The sequence below is a fragment of the Hemitrygon akajei genome, chromosome 12 (assembly GCF_048418815.1).
Source record: "Hemitrygon akajei chromosome 12, sHemAka1.3, whole genome shotgun sequence".
Lineage (NCBI taxonomy): Eukaryota > Metazoa > Chordata > Chondrichthyes > Myliobatiformes > Dasyatidae > Hemitrygon > Hemitrygon akajei.
The window spans coordinates 6,066,062-6,079,117 of NC_133135.1; the positions used below are offsets into that span (position 1 = coordinate 6,066,062).

Here is a 13,056-nt window from a genome sequence, read left to right on the forward strand (position 1 = left end):
AAGACTGCTTTGAACACACTGACTGGCACATGTTCAGGGAGGCTGCAACCGATGGCGACTCTACCAACTTAGAGGAGTACATGGCATCAGTGACCAGCTACATCAGCAAGTGCATCAATGACGTCACTGTGTCCAAGACCATCACTACACACTCTAACCAGAAGCCATGGATGACCGTGGAGGTGCGTGCGCTGCTGAGGACCTGTGACTCCGCCTTCAGAGCAGGCGACAAGGCTGCCCTAACAACAGCGAGCACCAAACTGTTCCAGGCCTTCAGAGAGCCAAAGCATGCACATGTCCAGTGAATCCACAGCCACTTCCAGGACAGCGGCAACATGCGGCACATGTGGAAGGGCATTCAGAACATCACCGACTACAGGACATCTTCATCTGACTGTGCGGGTGATGCCTCCCTCCCAGATGCGCTGAACAACTTCTACACTCATTTTGAGGCGGAAAATGACGTGGCGGCAAGGAAGTCCACCCCTCCTCCAAATGACTAGGTGCTGTGTCTCACCGTGGCCGATGTGAGGAGAACCCTGTGCAAGTCAACCCACAGAAGGCTGCTAGACCAGACAATAGTACTGGCAGAGTGCTTAGAAGATGTGCAGACTAGTTAGCAGATGTTCTCAATGTCATCTTCAACATCTCTCTGAGCAGCACCATCGTTCCAACGTGCTTTAAGGCTGCCACCATTGTCCCCGTGCTGAAGAAGTTTTCAGTGTCCTGCCTCAATGACTACCATCCCGTTACACTCGGGTCCATCATCATGAAGTGATTCGAGAGGCTCGTCATGAGGCACATCAAGACCCTGCTGCCCCCCTCACTGGACCCCTGCAGTTCGGGTACCGTCTCAACCATTCAACAGACGATACCATTGCCATCACCCTCCACCTGGCCCTAACCCACTTGGACAAAAAAGACATGTACGTTCGAATGCTGTTCATAGATTTTAGTTCGGCATTCGACACAATCATCCCTCAGAAACTGATTGGAAAGCTGAGCCTCTGGGCGTGAACACCTCCCTCTGCAAATGGATCCTAGACTTCCTGACTGGGAGACCTCAGTCGGTCCAGATCGGGAGCAGCATCTCCAACACCATCACACTGAGCACGGGGGCCCCCCAGGGTTGTGTGCTCAGTCCACTGCTGTTCACTCTGCTGACCCATGACTGTGCTGCAACACACAGCTCGAACCACATCATCAAGTTCGCCGATGACACGACCGTGGTGGGTCTCATCAGCAAGAATGACGAGTCAGCATACAGAGAGGAGGTGCAGCGGCCAATGGACTGGTGCAGAGCCAACAACCTGTCTCTGAATGTGAACAGAACAAAAGAGATAGTTGTTAACTTCAGGAGGGCATGGAGCGACCACTCTCCACTGAACATTGACGTTTCCTCCATTGAGATGGTTAAGAGCACCAGATTTCTTGGTGTTCACCTGGTGGAGAATCTCACCTGGTCCCTTAACACCAGCTCCATAGCAAAGATAACCCAGAAGCATCTCTACTTTCTGCGAAGGCTGAGGGAAGTCCACCTCCCACCCCCCATTCTCATCACATTCTACAGAGGTTGTATTGACAGCATCCTGAGCAGCTGCATCACTGCTGGTTCAGAAATTGCACCATCTCGGATCACAAGACCCTGCAGCAGATAGTGAGGTCAGCTGCGAAGATCATCGGGGTCTCTTTTCCTGCCTTTACAGACATTTACATCACATGCTGCATCCACAAAGCAAACAGCATTATGAAGGACCCCACGCACCCCTTGTACAAACTCTTCTCCCTTCTGCCATCTGGGAAACGGCACCGAAGCATTCGGGCTCTCACGACCAGACTATATAACAGTTTCTTCCCCCCCAAGCCATCAGACTCCTCAATATCCAGAGCCTGGACTGACACCAACTTACTGCCCTCTACTGTGCCTATTGTCTTGTTTATTATTTATTGTAATGCCTGCACTGTTTTGTGCACTTTATGCAGTCCTGAGTAGGTCTGTAGTCTAGTGTATTTTTTTTTTGTGTTGTTTTACATAGTTCAGTGTAGTTTTTGTATTGTTTCATGTAGCACCATGGTCCTGAAAAACATTGTCTTGTACAGTACACGGTAAAAACCAGCAGTTATGGTCAAAATGACAATCAAAAGTGACTTGACTTGACTTCAGTAATGGGTTCTCTATTTCCTTGCTATTCTCCAATTTAGATTTATTTGAGATACAGTCCATTACAGCCGTTTCTGGTAGGGGATTGAGGACACAACGTTATGGATCACCAGTTTTGAGAATAATCGTGGCAAAGGTGTTGCTGTGTCTCCTTAGCTATTGTGATCTGTTGGTCAAAGATCCATTTGGAGAGGGAGGCATTAACTCCTAGGGTTCAAAGTTTGGTGAAGTTTACCTGGGAAAAATAGCATTGAAGTTGGAACTCTAGTCCATAATCTTTAAACCTTGTGCCTTTAGAACAGATGAGAATTTGTTTTAGCCAGAGGGTGCTTAATCTGTGGAATTCATTGTCAGAGACTGCAGATAAGGCTAAGTCATTGAGTATATTTAAAGCGGGGGTTCTTTATTACTAAGGCTATCAAAAGTTATGGCGAGAAGGCAGGTGAATGGGTTTCAGAGGGATAATCACTCAAGATTGAATGACGGAGCAGACTGGGGATAGGCCAAATGGTCTAATTCTGCTCCTGTCTCTAGAACCTAGAAGTACATAGAACTTTACAGACCATTTGGCCCACAATATTGTGCTGACCCATTAACCTACTCTAAGATCAATCTAGCCCTTTCCTCTTACATATCCCTTCATTTTTCTATCATCCACGTGCACAAGAATTTCTTAGAAGTCCCTAATATATCCTCATCACCCGCAATTCACTTTTGGGGGGGGGGAGGGAATTCTTGGTGACAGCCCCCCCCCTCACTTTCCTCCCATCATCTTAAAATCATGCCCCCTTTTTATGGTCATAATTTTCTAAGCCATGGTTTAGTATTCCAGTTGAGGTGGAGCACTAAATTATGTAGGATTTTATTCAACGTCCTTTACACTGTTATTCTGATGTGCTTAGCTATTACAATGTTTTCTGTTTTGTCCATGAATTTCGCTTCAAGCCACCCCTTCCTATCCCACTGTTCCTCAGTAGCACTTAGCTTGTGTATTTGTATAAACGATTCGGAGTCAGTGAATCTAGTCTTCAATGACTTTGCATTGCTGATGTAATCTGCTCTTTATAAAAATGTTAATTTTTAACTGCTGTCTATTTTTAGGTGTTGTGTGCACAGGGACGCTTACATCAGTCAGTTGTACGTGTTGCAGCTGAGCTGGTTTTGCAGTTAATTTGGCTGCTGGCTGGCTATGGGCGATTGGAGAGTGAAAACCATGCCAGTACCTGAACCATCACCAGGTAAGTCCATTCTGCTGCTAACAGGGTTCACCTTGAGTGTTAAATGGCAAACAGCTTGACAAATTCAATTACCAAAATGCTTTTGTTGATAATTTTCAACTAAGAGTCAGTCAGGTTTAATATCACAAGCATATATCGTGAAATTTGTTTTGTGCCAGCAATAATTGTAATTAAAAATCTATAAATTACAGTAAAAAACATTTTAAAAACAAAAAGGGAAGAAAAATAGTGTACATGAGTTCAATGCCAATTCAGAAATGTGATGGCAAAGGGGATGAAACTGTCCCTAAAAAGGCTAAGGAAGGGCATACCTTTTTCTCGTGGCTTGGCTATTTTGAATAAATCTTTGAAGTTAAGTGGGTTAAACATTGAAACATAGAAAACCTATAGCACAATACAGGCCCTTCGGCCCACAAGGTTGTGCCAAACATGTCCCTACCTTAGAAATTACTAGGCTTACCGATAGCCCTCTATTTTTCTAAGCTCCATGTACCTATCTAAAAGCCTCTTAAAAGGCCCTATCGTATCCACCTCCACCTCCATTGCCGGCAGCCCATTCCACGCACTCACCACTCTGTGAGTAAAAAAAAACTTGCCCCTTGCATCTCTGTACCTACTCCTCAGCACCTTAAACCTGTGTCCTCTTGTGGTAACCATTTCAGCCCTGGGGAAAAAGCCTCTGACTATCCACACGATCAATGCCTTTCATCATCTTGTACACCTCTATCAGGTCACCTCTCATCCTCTCACTACAGGGAGAAAAGGCCGAGTTCACTCAACCTATTCTCATAAGGCATGCTCCCCAATCCTGGCAACATCCTTGTAAATCTCCTCTGCACCCTTTCTATGGCTTCCACACCCTTACTGTAGTGAGGATACCAGAACTGAGCACAGTACTCCAAGTGGGGTCTGACCAAGGTCCTATATAGCTGCAACATTACCTCTTGACTCCTAAATTCAATTCCAAGATTGAGAGAAGGCCAATATGCCATGCGCCTTCTTAACTACAGAGTCAACCTGCGCGGCTGCTTTGAGTGTCGTACAGACTCTGACCCCAAGATCCCTCTGATCCTTCCAATCCTACTGCTACTCCCACTTAAGTCCACCATGAAGATAGTGGGTGCAGTAATTATTTGCTTTTTTATTTAACTCCAGTGCTGGAGGTACATAGTATGGAAGCAGATACGATGGTTGAGTATAGAGAAGCTTTCAGATAGATACACGTGGAGGGATTAGGATCTTGTGCAAGCAGATGCGATTTGGTATAATTTGGCATTGTGTTCAGTACAGACACTGTGGATCAAAAGACTAGTCCCTGTCCTGTTCTGCATTCTGTAACATTGTGCGCTATAGAAACAGGCCCTTCAGCTCACTATGTCTTGCTAGTCTTTTCCTGCTTTGACACTAACCTCATTTGCTTAAACTTGGTCCATATCATTCAATACCTTGCATATTTGAGTGCCAGCCTGTTTAAGGGCGGCCCAGTAGTATAGTGGTTAGTGCCAGCTTTCACCAGTTGTGATTCAGTTCCCGCCGTTGCCTGTAAGGAGTTTGTACTTTCTTCCCGTGATTGTGTGTGTTTCCTCTGGGTGCTCCAACTTCCTTCCACAGTCCTCTTTGATTTGATGCAAATGAGGCATTTCACTGTGTTTCAATGTACATGTGACAAATAAAGCTAATCTTTAAATGCCTCTTAAACATATTGATTCTATCTGACTCTACCTTCCTGTGCTAGCAATTTCCAGACTTCAACCACTGTGTGTGTTTCTAGAAAAATATTCTTCTCAAATCTCTTTTAAAATTCTTTCCTCACACTTTAAACTTTATGCCTTCTTGTTTTTAATGCCTCTGCTGTGGGAAATAGATTTTGATTATCTGATAGAGGCAGGAATGATGTTTCTGATAGTAGGCAAGACTGGAACTAGGGGCATAGCTTTAAGATTTGGGGAGTAGATTTAAGATAAAGATGAGGAATTGCTTTTCCCAGAGAGTGATGGATTTGTGGAATTCTTTGCCCAATGAAATGGTGGAGGCTACCTCAGTAAATGTATTTAAGAAGAGTTTGGATAGATTTTTTGCATAGTAGGGGAATTAAAGTTTATGGGGAAAAGGCAGGTAGGTGGAGATGGCCAGATCAGTCATGATCTTATTGAATGGTGGAGCAGGTTTGACAGACCAGATAGTCTACTCCTGCTCCTGTTTCTTATGTTATTGTTTTTTCCCATAGATGTTGCCTGACCTGCTTACTTCCTCCAGCATTTTGTGTTTGTTGCCTTGGATGTTCAGTATCTGTAGAATCTCACCAGTTTTAGCTTTGGTTCAGTTTTTTTGTGAATCCACTGCACTAATCTTTGATATTTGAGTGTACTGACTGCCTGTGATTCATCACTCCAGTGTTTGGCCATTTGTCATGACCGACTATGAGCAAAATCCACTGACCTTTCATTCCAAAGGCTCAAAGTTCTGGGTCAAGCAGCATATCTGGGTGATGGAGGATGGAATTTTCAATGTTTCAGGTCCAAACCCTGCATCAGGACAGAGAGTGAAGAGGGGAGTTGACCAGTGTAAAGTGGAGATGGGGAGTGGTGAAGCTGACAGACAGGTTGAAGCAGGTCGCAGAGGGAGAACTGAGACTGTGGCAGGTGGTCAATAGCAAGAGGCAGACGTGGGAGGAGGGGAGGGTGAATGTTGAATACAGCTACTGGAGGGAAATGAACAGGAACACAATGGACTACCAGTGCTGTACTCTTAACTACAAACTCTAGGCCTGTACTCTCTGGAGTTTAGAAAATTGAAGGGGGTTCTGATTGAAACCTAATGAATATTGGAAAACCTAGATAGAGTGAATGTGGAGAGGGTGTTTCCTGTAGTGGGGGAGTCTAGTAATTGAGGACACACCATTGGGACATAAGGATGGTCCTTTGGAGCAGCGTTGAGAAGGCATTTCTTTAGCCAGAGGGTGGTGAATCTGTGGAATGCATTGCCACAGACAGCTGTGGAGGCCAAGTGATTAGGTACATTTGAACTGAAGGTTAGTAGGATTTTGATTAGTGAGAGTATGAAAGGTTACAGAGACAAAGCAAGAGAATGGCTTCATTCTGCTCCTGTCTTATGGTTTTAAGCGGGTGAGAATGGAAACCAGTAAGGGAGAAGTGAATGGCAGATGAAAACAGAACCAGGTAGAGGTGGAGCTGAAAGACAGAGTGAACTGTATGCGTAGTGGGTGCAGTGAATGGTGGGGTTGGGGGTCAAACATGGGTGGGGGGGACTACGATGGAGGCAAATAATAAAATGTGTTACCTGGATTCTCAGAAATGCTTTCCATTCCCAGGGATTCCAGGGATATTTAGACATCTATTGGTGCCTTTGCAAGGTTGGGGTACAAAGGGAGAGGGGTTCAGCCATCCTCCTATCTGGCCTTTCCCACCACCCTGTGCCGCCTTGACATTCTAGCACTTCATGTGGCTGGGACTGCGTCTTCCATAGGGTGTGTAGTCCAACTGCACGATGTAGGAGAGGATATTTGCCACCTGTTTATGGGTCATGATGTGTTGCTGATGGATGGACTTAGCCAAGCCCAGTTTGAAGAGTTGAGCCTACAGCCGAAGCTCAGGAAGTCCTCTATCTTCAAACCAGGATGTAATCCACCTTCATCCAGGAGCAACCGATGCAGGAGAGTGTTCCCCTCAAACAGATACTTGGGATCCTTCTCATCAAGGGTCAGCAGTTCACAGGCAGCCCTGCACACCTCCCACTTGCCTTGAAGACCATATTTGTTGATGAGCTTGAGCTCCCTTTCAAGAAGTCTTGCTTTGACCAGACGCTGAGGAGTGGTTTGGGTTTTGCTGTACACCTTAAACCAAGCATCAGACATGGCTGCTCATGGTCTCCAGAGTCTTCCCCGAGGAAAGTGGGTTGGGGATCCTCTAGTTATTGCTATTACATTGTGAAGCAGACTAATTAAAGTATAAAGTATTACTCTGGCATGATTGGGACTTTGGTCCTAGATTAGCTGACTTCCTGGGCTGTCAGCTGTTATTGTATTAATTTAACTGGTTTGTCAATCAATTTTTTTTTAATATGTTGCAAAGTAGCATTTAAATAGATATGGTAAGTTTGAAGGGAGGGCAGCCAACAGATTTGGGTAAATCTAAAACAAACATAAGAACCAATGCCCCTATCAGTGGATCAGGTTGTAGGAGCTGGAGCCCCAGAGAACGGATAGGGAGCTTGCGAGCCTAACCTGGGTAAGTGATACATTGGGATTTACAAGTTGTTGAAAGTAGATTATTGGAATTTTGCACTGGTGTGAATATTGGGTTCAAATATTTCTTCCCCTTTATATTATCAATGTACTAAATAAATATAAGTATGTGACCTTTAGAAATCTTCAGGTAATTTGATTCAGCGTAAATGGGTAATATTGTCCGTGTGTGTCTCTGTGTCTTTTTTTTGAATCTGGAATTCATTGCCACAGACAGTTGTGGAGGCCAAGTCATTGGGTACATTTAAAGAGGAGGTTCTTCATTAGTATGGGCATCAAAGATTACAGTGAGAAGGCAGGAGAGTGGAGTTGAAAGGGATTATAAATCAGCCATGATGGAATAGCAGAGCATACTCAATGGGACGAATTGTCTAATCCTGCCCCTACGTCTTATTGTCTCATTGTTATTATCTTCACTCTTTCACAACTATAATGTGAGTAACTGTTCGATAACATTTTATACTTTGAAATATTGTTGGTTTTTAAGCTCTAACAAATTTGAATGCTTATAATGATTTTATGAACAGCACACACAAAGTGCACAGCAGATGCTGTGGTCAAATCAAGACGTACAAAAAAAGCTGGATGAACTCAGCAGGTCGGGCAGCATCCGTTGAAAGAAGCAGTCAACGTTTTGGGTCGAAACCCTTCGTCAGGACTAAAGAAGAAGGGGGCGGGGCCCTATAAAGAAGGTGGGGAGAGGGTGGAAAACCAATCAGAGGAAAGATCAAGGGGTGGAGGAGGGCACTAGTGCTTTCCCCTTAGATTCCTTCTTCACCTCTCCTGCCTTTCCCCTCCCCCACCCCTTGATCTTTCCTCTGATTGGTTTTCCACCCTCTCCCCACCGTCTTTATAGGGCCCCTGCCCCCTCCTCCTTTAGTCCTGACGAAGGGTTTCGACCCAAAACGTTGACTGCTTCTTTCAACGGATGCTGCCCGACCTGCTGAGTTCATCCAGCTTTTTTGTACGTCTTTTTATGAACAGCACTTTAGTCAAGATTGGTGGCTCAAACTGAGAATGGTTGCATTGATTTGAATCATCTAATTCTGCTTTTCCCAACAGAGAGCAAAGAATTTGTATATCATTGCACGTCCAAATCAAGAATGTCTCCCTGCAATGGGATCTTTGAATCATCACCTCAAAACAGCAGTCATAACTTGAGTTTGTTTTGCACAAAAGAGAATGTAGAACAATGCATAGCTTACCTCAATCAGGCAAGTTGTTTTTAACTTTGAAACTTTGTTTAAAGAAAAATAATTGTCTTGTGGTCAATGTTTAATCAGAGACTGCAGTAAGTAGTAACATTCCTATCAGTTTGAAACCTTGTTGATTGGGCAGGAGGTGCAGGGGTCTTGGGTCCCATGCTGCCAAGTTTGGGATCAGTTGTTGTCCTCAGCTGTCGGGCTACTGGACCCGGGTCTCGGTGCTGAACTGACTCCACTGTTAAGGATTCACTTTTGGGGACTGTGCCATTCATGTTCCATGTGTGCTCAGTAAAACCATAATAACCATAATAGAATCAATGCACCAACTTTGGACATTCAACCAGTGTGCAAAAGACAACAAACTGTGCAAATAAAAAACAGTAGTAAAAATAATAATAAATAGCAATACCTATTGAGAACATGTGATGAATGGATAAGAGTGAATCCAGAGGTTGTAGAAACATTTCAATGATGGTTCAAGTGAAGTTGAGTGAATTTATCCCATTTGGTTCAGGAGCCTAACGGTTGAGGGGTAATAACTGTTTCCTGAACCTAGTGGTGTGAGTTTTGAGCCTCCTGTACCACCTTCCTAATTACAGCAGTATGCCCTGAGAGGTGGGGGCCCCTAATGATGGATGTTGCTTTCCTATAACAGAGTTTCATATAGATGTTCTCAATGGTGGGGAGGGTTTTACCTATGATGGATGATTTTTTTCTTCCTAGATTCTGAGTTTTTGTGTTGTGGGCACTTGCCGGAAGTTGTATACCTACACTACTTTGTACTTTGAACTTTAGTAATTGAAAGGCAAATCAGAAAGGAATTGGTTTAGTAAGTAAAGCATACTATGTTGGTCATAAACACTAGAGATTCTGGATATGCTGGAAATCTTGAGCAACACAAAAAATGCTGTAAGAATTTAGCAGGTCATGCAGCATCTATGAAGGGGAATAGTCACTATTTTGGGCCAGTACTTCGAATGCTTATTCCCCTCCACAGATGCTGCCTTAAATTCTAAGTTCCACCAAAATTTTGTGTGTGTTTGAAAGGGCATTCAAGTTTTCGCAGAATAAAATGTACTTTTTCTATTTGATGGCTCCTTTAAAATTGAGGAAAGAATGGAGATGTGGGTCAAAAGATTGCACTTTCAGAAAGCTGAGACTGATACAATGGATTGGATGCCATCTATGCTGAAAAATCTGATGTGTTGCTGTTTTTGCTGATCACCATATTATTTCCCCTTCTTCTGCAAAGGTGGTTTGTTATCACTATCATGGTCTTAGAGCACTCTGACACAGAAACAGGCCCTTAGACCCATCCAGTCCATACTGATCTGTTTTGATTTCCAGTCCCATTATCCACACCCAGACTGTAGTCCTGCATACCCCTCCCATCCATGTACTTAGTCAAACTTCTCGTAATTGTTGAAGTCAAATCTGCATTCACCACTTCCAGTGGCAGCTTGTTCCACTTTCTCACCACCCTCTGAGTGAAGAATTTCCCTCCTCGGTTTTCCTTAAACATTTTACCTTTCACCCTTAACCCATAACCTAGAGTTGGAGTCCCACCCTGTAACTTGGGTACCCAAGTCCCGGCAACATCCTTGTGACTGGATTATTAATTTGTATGTATCCTGGTTTACTGACAGATGACATGAAGCTTGTTGTTTTGCAAAAGCAGTATAATAAGATCATAAGATATAGGAGCAGGATTGGGCCATTTGGCCATTGAGTCTTCTCCGCCATTTCATCATGGCTGATCCAATTTTCCTCTTTGTCCCAGTCTTCTGCTTTCTCCCCATATTCCTTCATTCCCAATCAAGAATCTATCAACCTCTGCCTTAAGTATACATAAAACTTGACTTCCACAGCTGCCAGTGGCAAAGACTTCCATAAATTCACCACTCTCTGGCTAAAGAAATTTCTCCTCATCTCAGTTCTAAAAGGAGACCCCTCTATTCTGAGGTTGTGTCCTCTGGTCTTAGACTCTCCCACCATAGAAAACATCCTGTCCACATCCACTCTATCCTAGGAAACATCCTGTCCACATCCACTCTATCCAGACCTTTCACCATTTGATAGGTTTCAATGAGGTCACCCTTATTCTTCTGAATTCCAGCGAATACAGGCTCAGAACTGTCAAATACTCTTCATATGACAAGCCACTCAATCCTGGAATCATTTTCATGAACCTCCTTTGAACCCTCTACAGTTTCAGCACATCCTTTCTAAGGTAAGGGGTCCAAATGTGCTCTCGATACTTGAAGTGAGGTGTCATCAGTGCTTTATAAAGTCTCAACATTACATCATTGCTATTATATTCTAGTCATTGTATTTGCCTTCTTCACCACAGACTCAAACTGCAAATTAGCCTATAGGGAGTCCTGCACAAGGACTTCCAAGTAGCTTTGCACCTCAGATTTTTGAATTTTCTCTCTATTTAGAAAATGTTCTTTAATATCTTATTCCAAAGTGCATGACCATGTGCTTTCTGATGCTGTATTCCATTTGCCTTTTCTTTGCCCATTCTACTAATCTAAGTCCTTCTGTAGCCTCTTTAATTCCTCAAACTACATGCCCCTCCACCTATCTTCATATCGTCTGCAAACTTTGCAACAATCATCAATTCCATCATCCAAATCATTAATGTATAACATAAAAATAATCAGTCCCAGCACACACCCTGTGGAACAGCACAAGTTGCCAGCAGAAAAGGCTTCCTTTGTTCCCACTCTTTGCCTCCTCCAATCAGCCATTGCTTTATCTATGCTAGAATCTTTCATGTAATACCATGGACTCATAGCTTGATAAGCAGCCTCATGTGTGGCACCTTATCAAAGGCTTTCTAAAAATCCAAGTACACAACATCAACTGATCCTCCATTGTCTATCCTGCTTGTTTATTTCTTCAAAGAATTCCAACAGGTGTGTCAGGCAAGATTTTCCTTTGAGGAAACCATGCTGATAATGGCCTATTTTATCATGTGCCTCCAAGTACCCTGCAACCTCCTCCTTAATAATTAACTCCAACATCTTCCCAGCCATTGAGGTCAGACTAACTAAACTATAGTTTCATTTCTTCTGCCTTTCTCCCTTCATGAAGAGTGGGCTGATGTATGTAATTTTCCAGTCTTCCGGTACCATTCCAGAATCTAGTCATTCTTGTAAGATCATTACTAAAGCTGCCAACTCTTCAGCCATTTCATTCAGAACTCTGGTGTGTACACCATCTGGTCCAGTTGACTTATCTACCTTCAGACCTTTCAGTTTCCCAAGGACTTTCTCTCAAATTATGGTAACTTCATACACTTCATGCCCCCTGACACTTGGAGCTTCCACCATACTGCTAGTGTCTCCCACAGTGAAGACTGATGCAAAATACTTATTCAGTTCATGTACCTTTTAGTTGTCTCCCATTGCTACCTTTGAAGCATCATTTTCAGCAGTCCGATATCCACTCATGCCTCTTTTACAATTTATGTATCTGAAGAAACTTTTGCTATTCTCTTTAATATAATTGGCTAGCTTACTTTCATATTCCATCTTTACCTTAATGACTTTTTTTAATTGCCTTCTGTTGGTTTTTAAAGTTCCCCAATCCTCTAACTTCCCACTAATTTTTGCTCTATTATATCCCTCCTTTGGCTTTTATGTTGGCTTTGACTTTTCTTGTTAGCCATGGTTGTCATCTTTCCTTTAGAATACTCTTTCCTCTTTGGGATGTATATACCTTTATTGCTTCCACATATTTCAGCCATTGTGGCTCTGCTGTCATTCCTGTCAGTGTTCTTTTCCAATCAGTTCTGGACATCTCTCTCATGCCTCTGTAATTCCCTTTACTCCACTGTAATACTGATACATTTGGCTTAGCTTCTCCTTCAGAGTGAATACTATTATATTATGATCACTTTCCCCTGAGGTTTTTTTTAATCTTGAGCTCTCTAATCAATTATGGTTCATTGCACAACACCCAGTCCAGTATAACTGATGCTCTAGTGGGCTCAACCATGAGAAGCATCTAAAACGCCTCTCATAGGCACTCTAAAAATTTACCCCTCCTGGAATTCGGCATCAAACTGATCTTCTCAATCTACCTGCATATTGAAGTCCCCTATGACTATTGTAGCATTGCCCTTTTGGCATGCATTTTCTATCTCGTCTTGTAATTTGTAGGCTGCATCCCTACTGCTGC

General features: G+C 43.3%; 1 protein-coding gene across 5 annotated transcripts in view; it reads left to right on the forward strand.

The window, feature by feature from the left end:
• Window positions 1-13,056, forward strand: part of ssx2ipa (synovial sarcoma, X breakpoint 2 interacting protein a) — a 98,692-nt gene that overhangs the window by 40,779 nt on the left and 44,857 nt on the right. For 4 of the 5 annotated variants that reach the window (XM_073062518.1, XM_073062516.1, XM_073062517.1 and 1 more), the window contains 2 exons: window positions 3,263-3,399; window positions 8,726-8,877. In XM_073062518.1, coding sequence (XP_072918619.1) covers window positions 3,351-3,399; window positions 8,726-8,877 — 201 coding nt within the window. In that variant the 5' untranslated portion in view covers window positions 3,263-3,350. Of the gene's footprint in view, window positions 1-3,262; window positions 3,400-8,725; window positions 8,878-10,513; window positions 11,099-13,056 lie in introns of those variants that run through there. The other variant, XM_073062519.1, reaches the window with a different exon arrangement.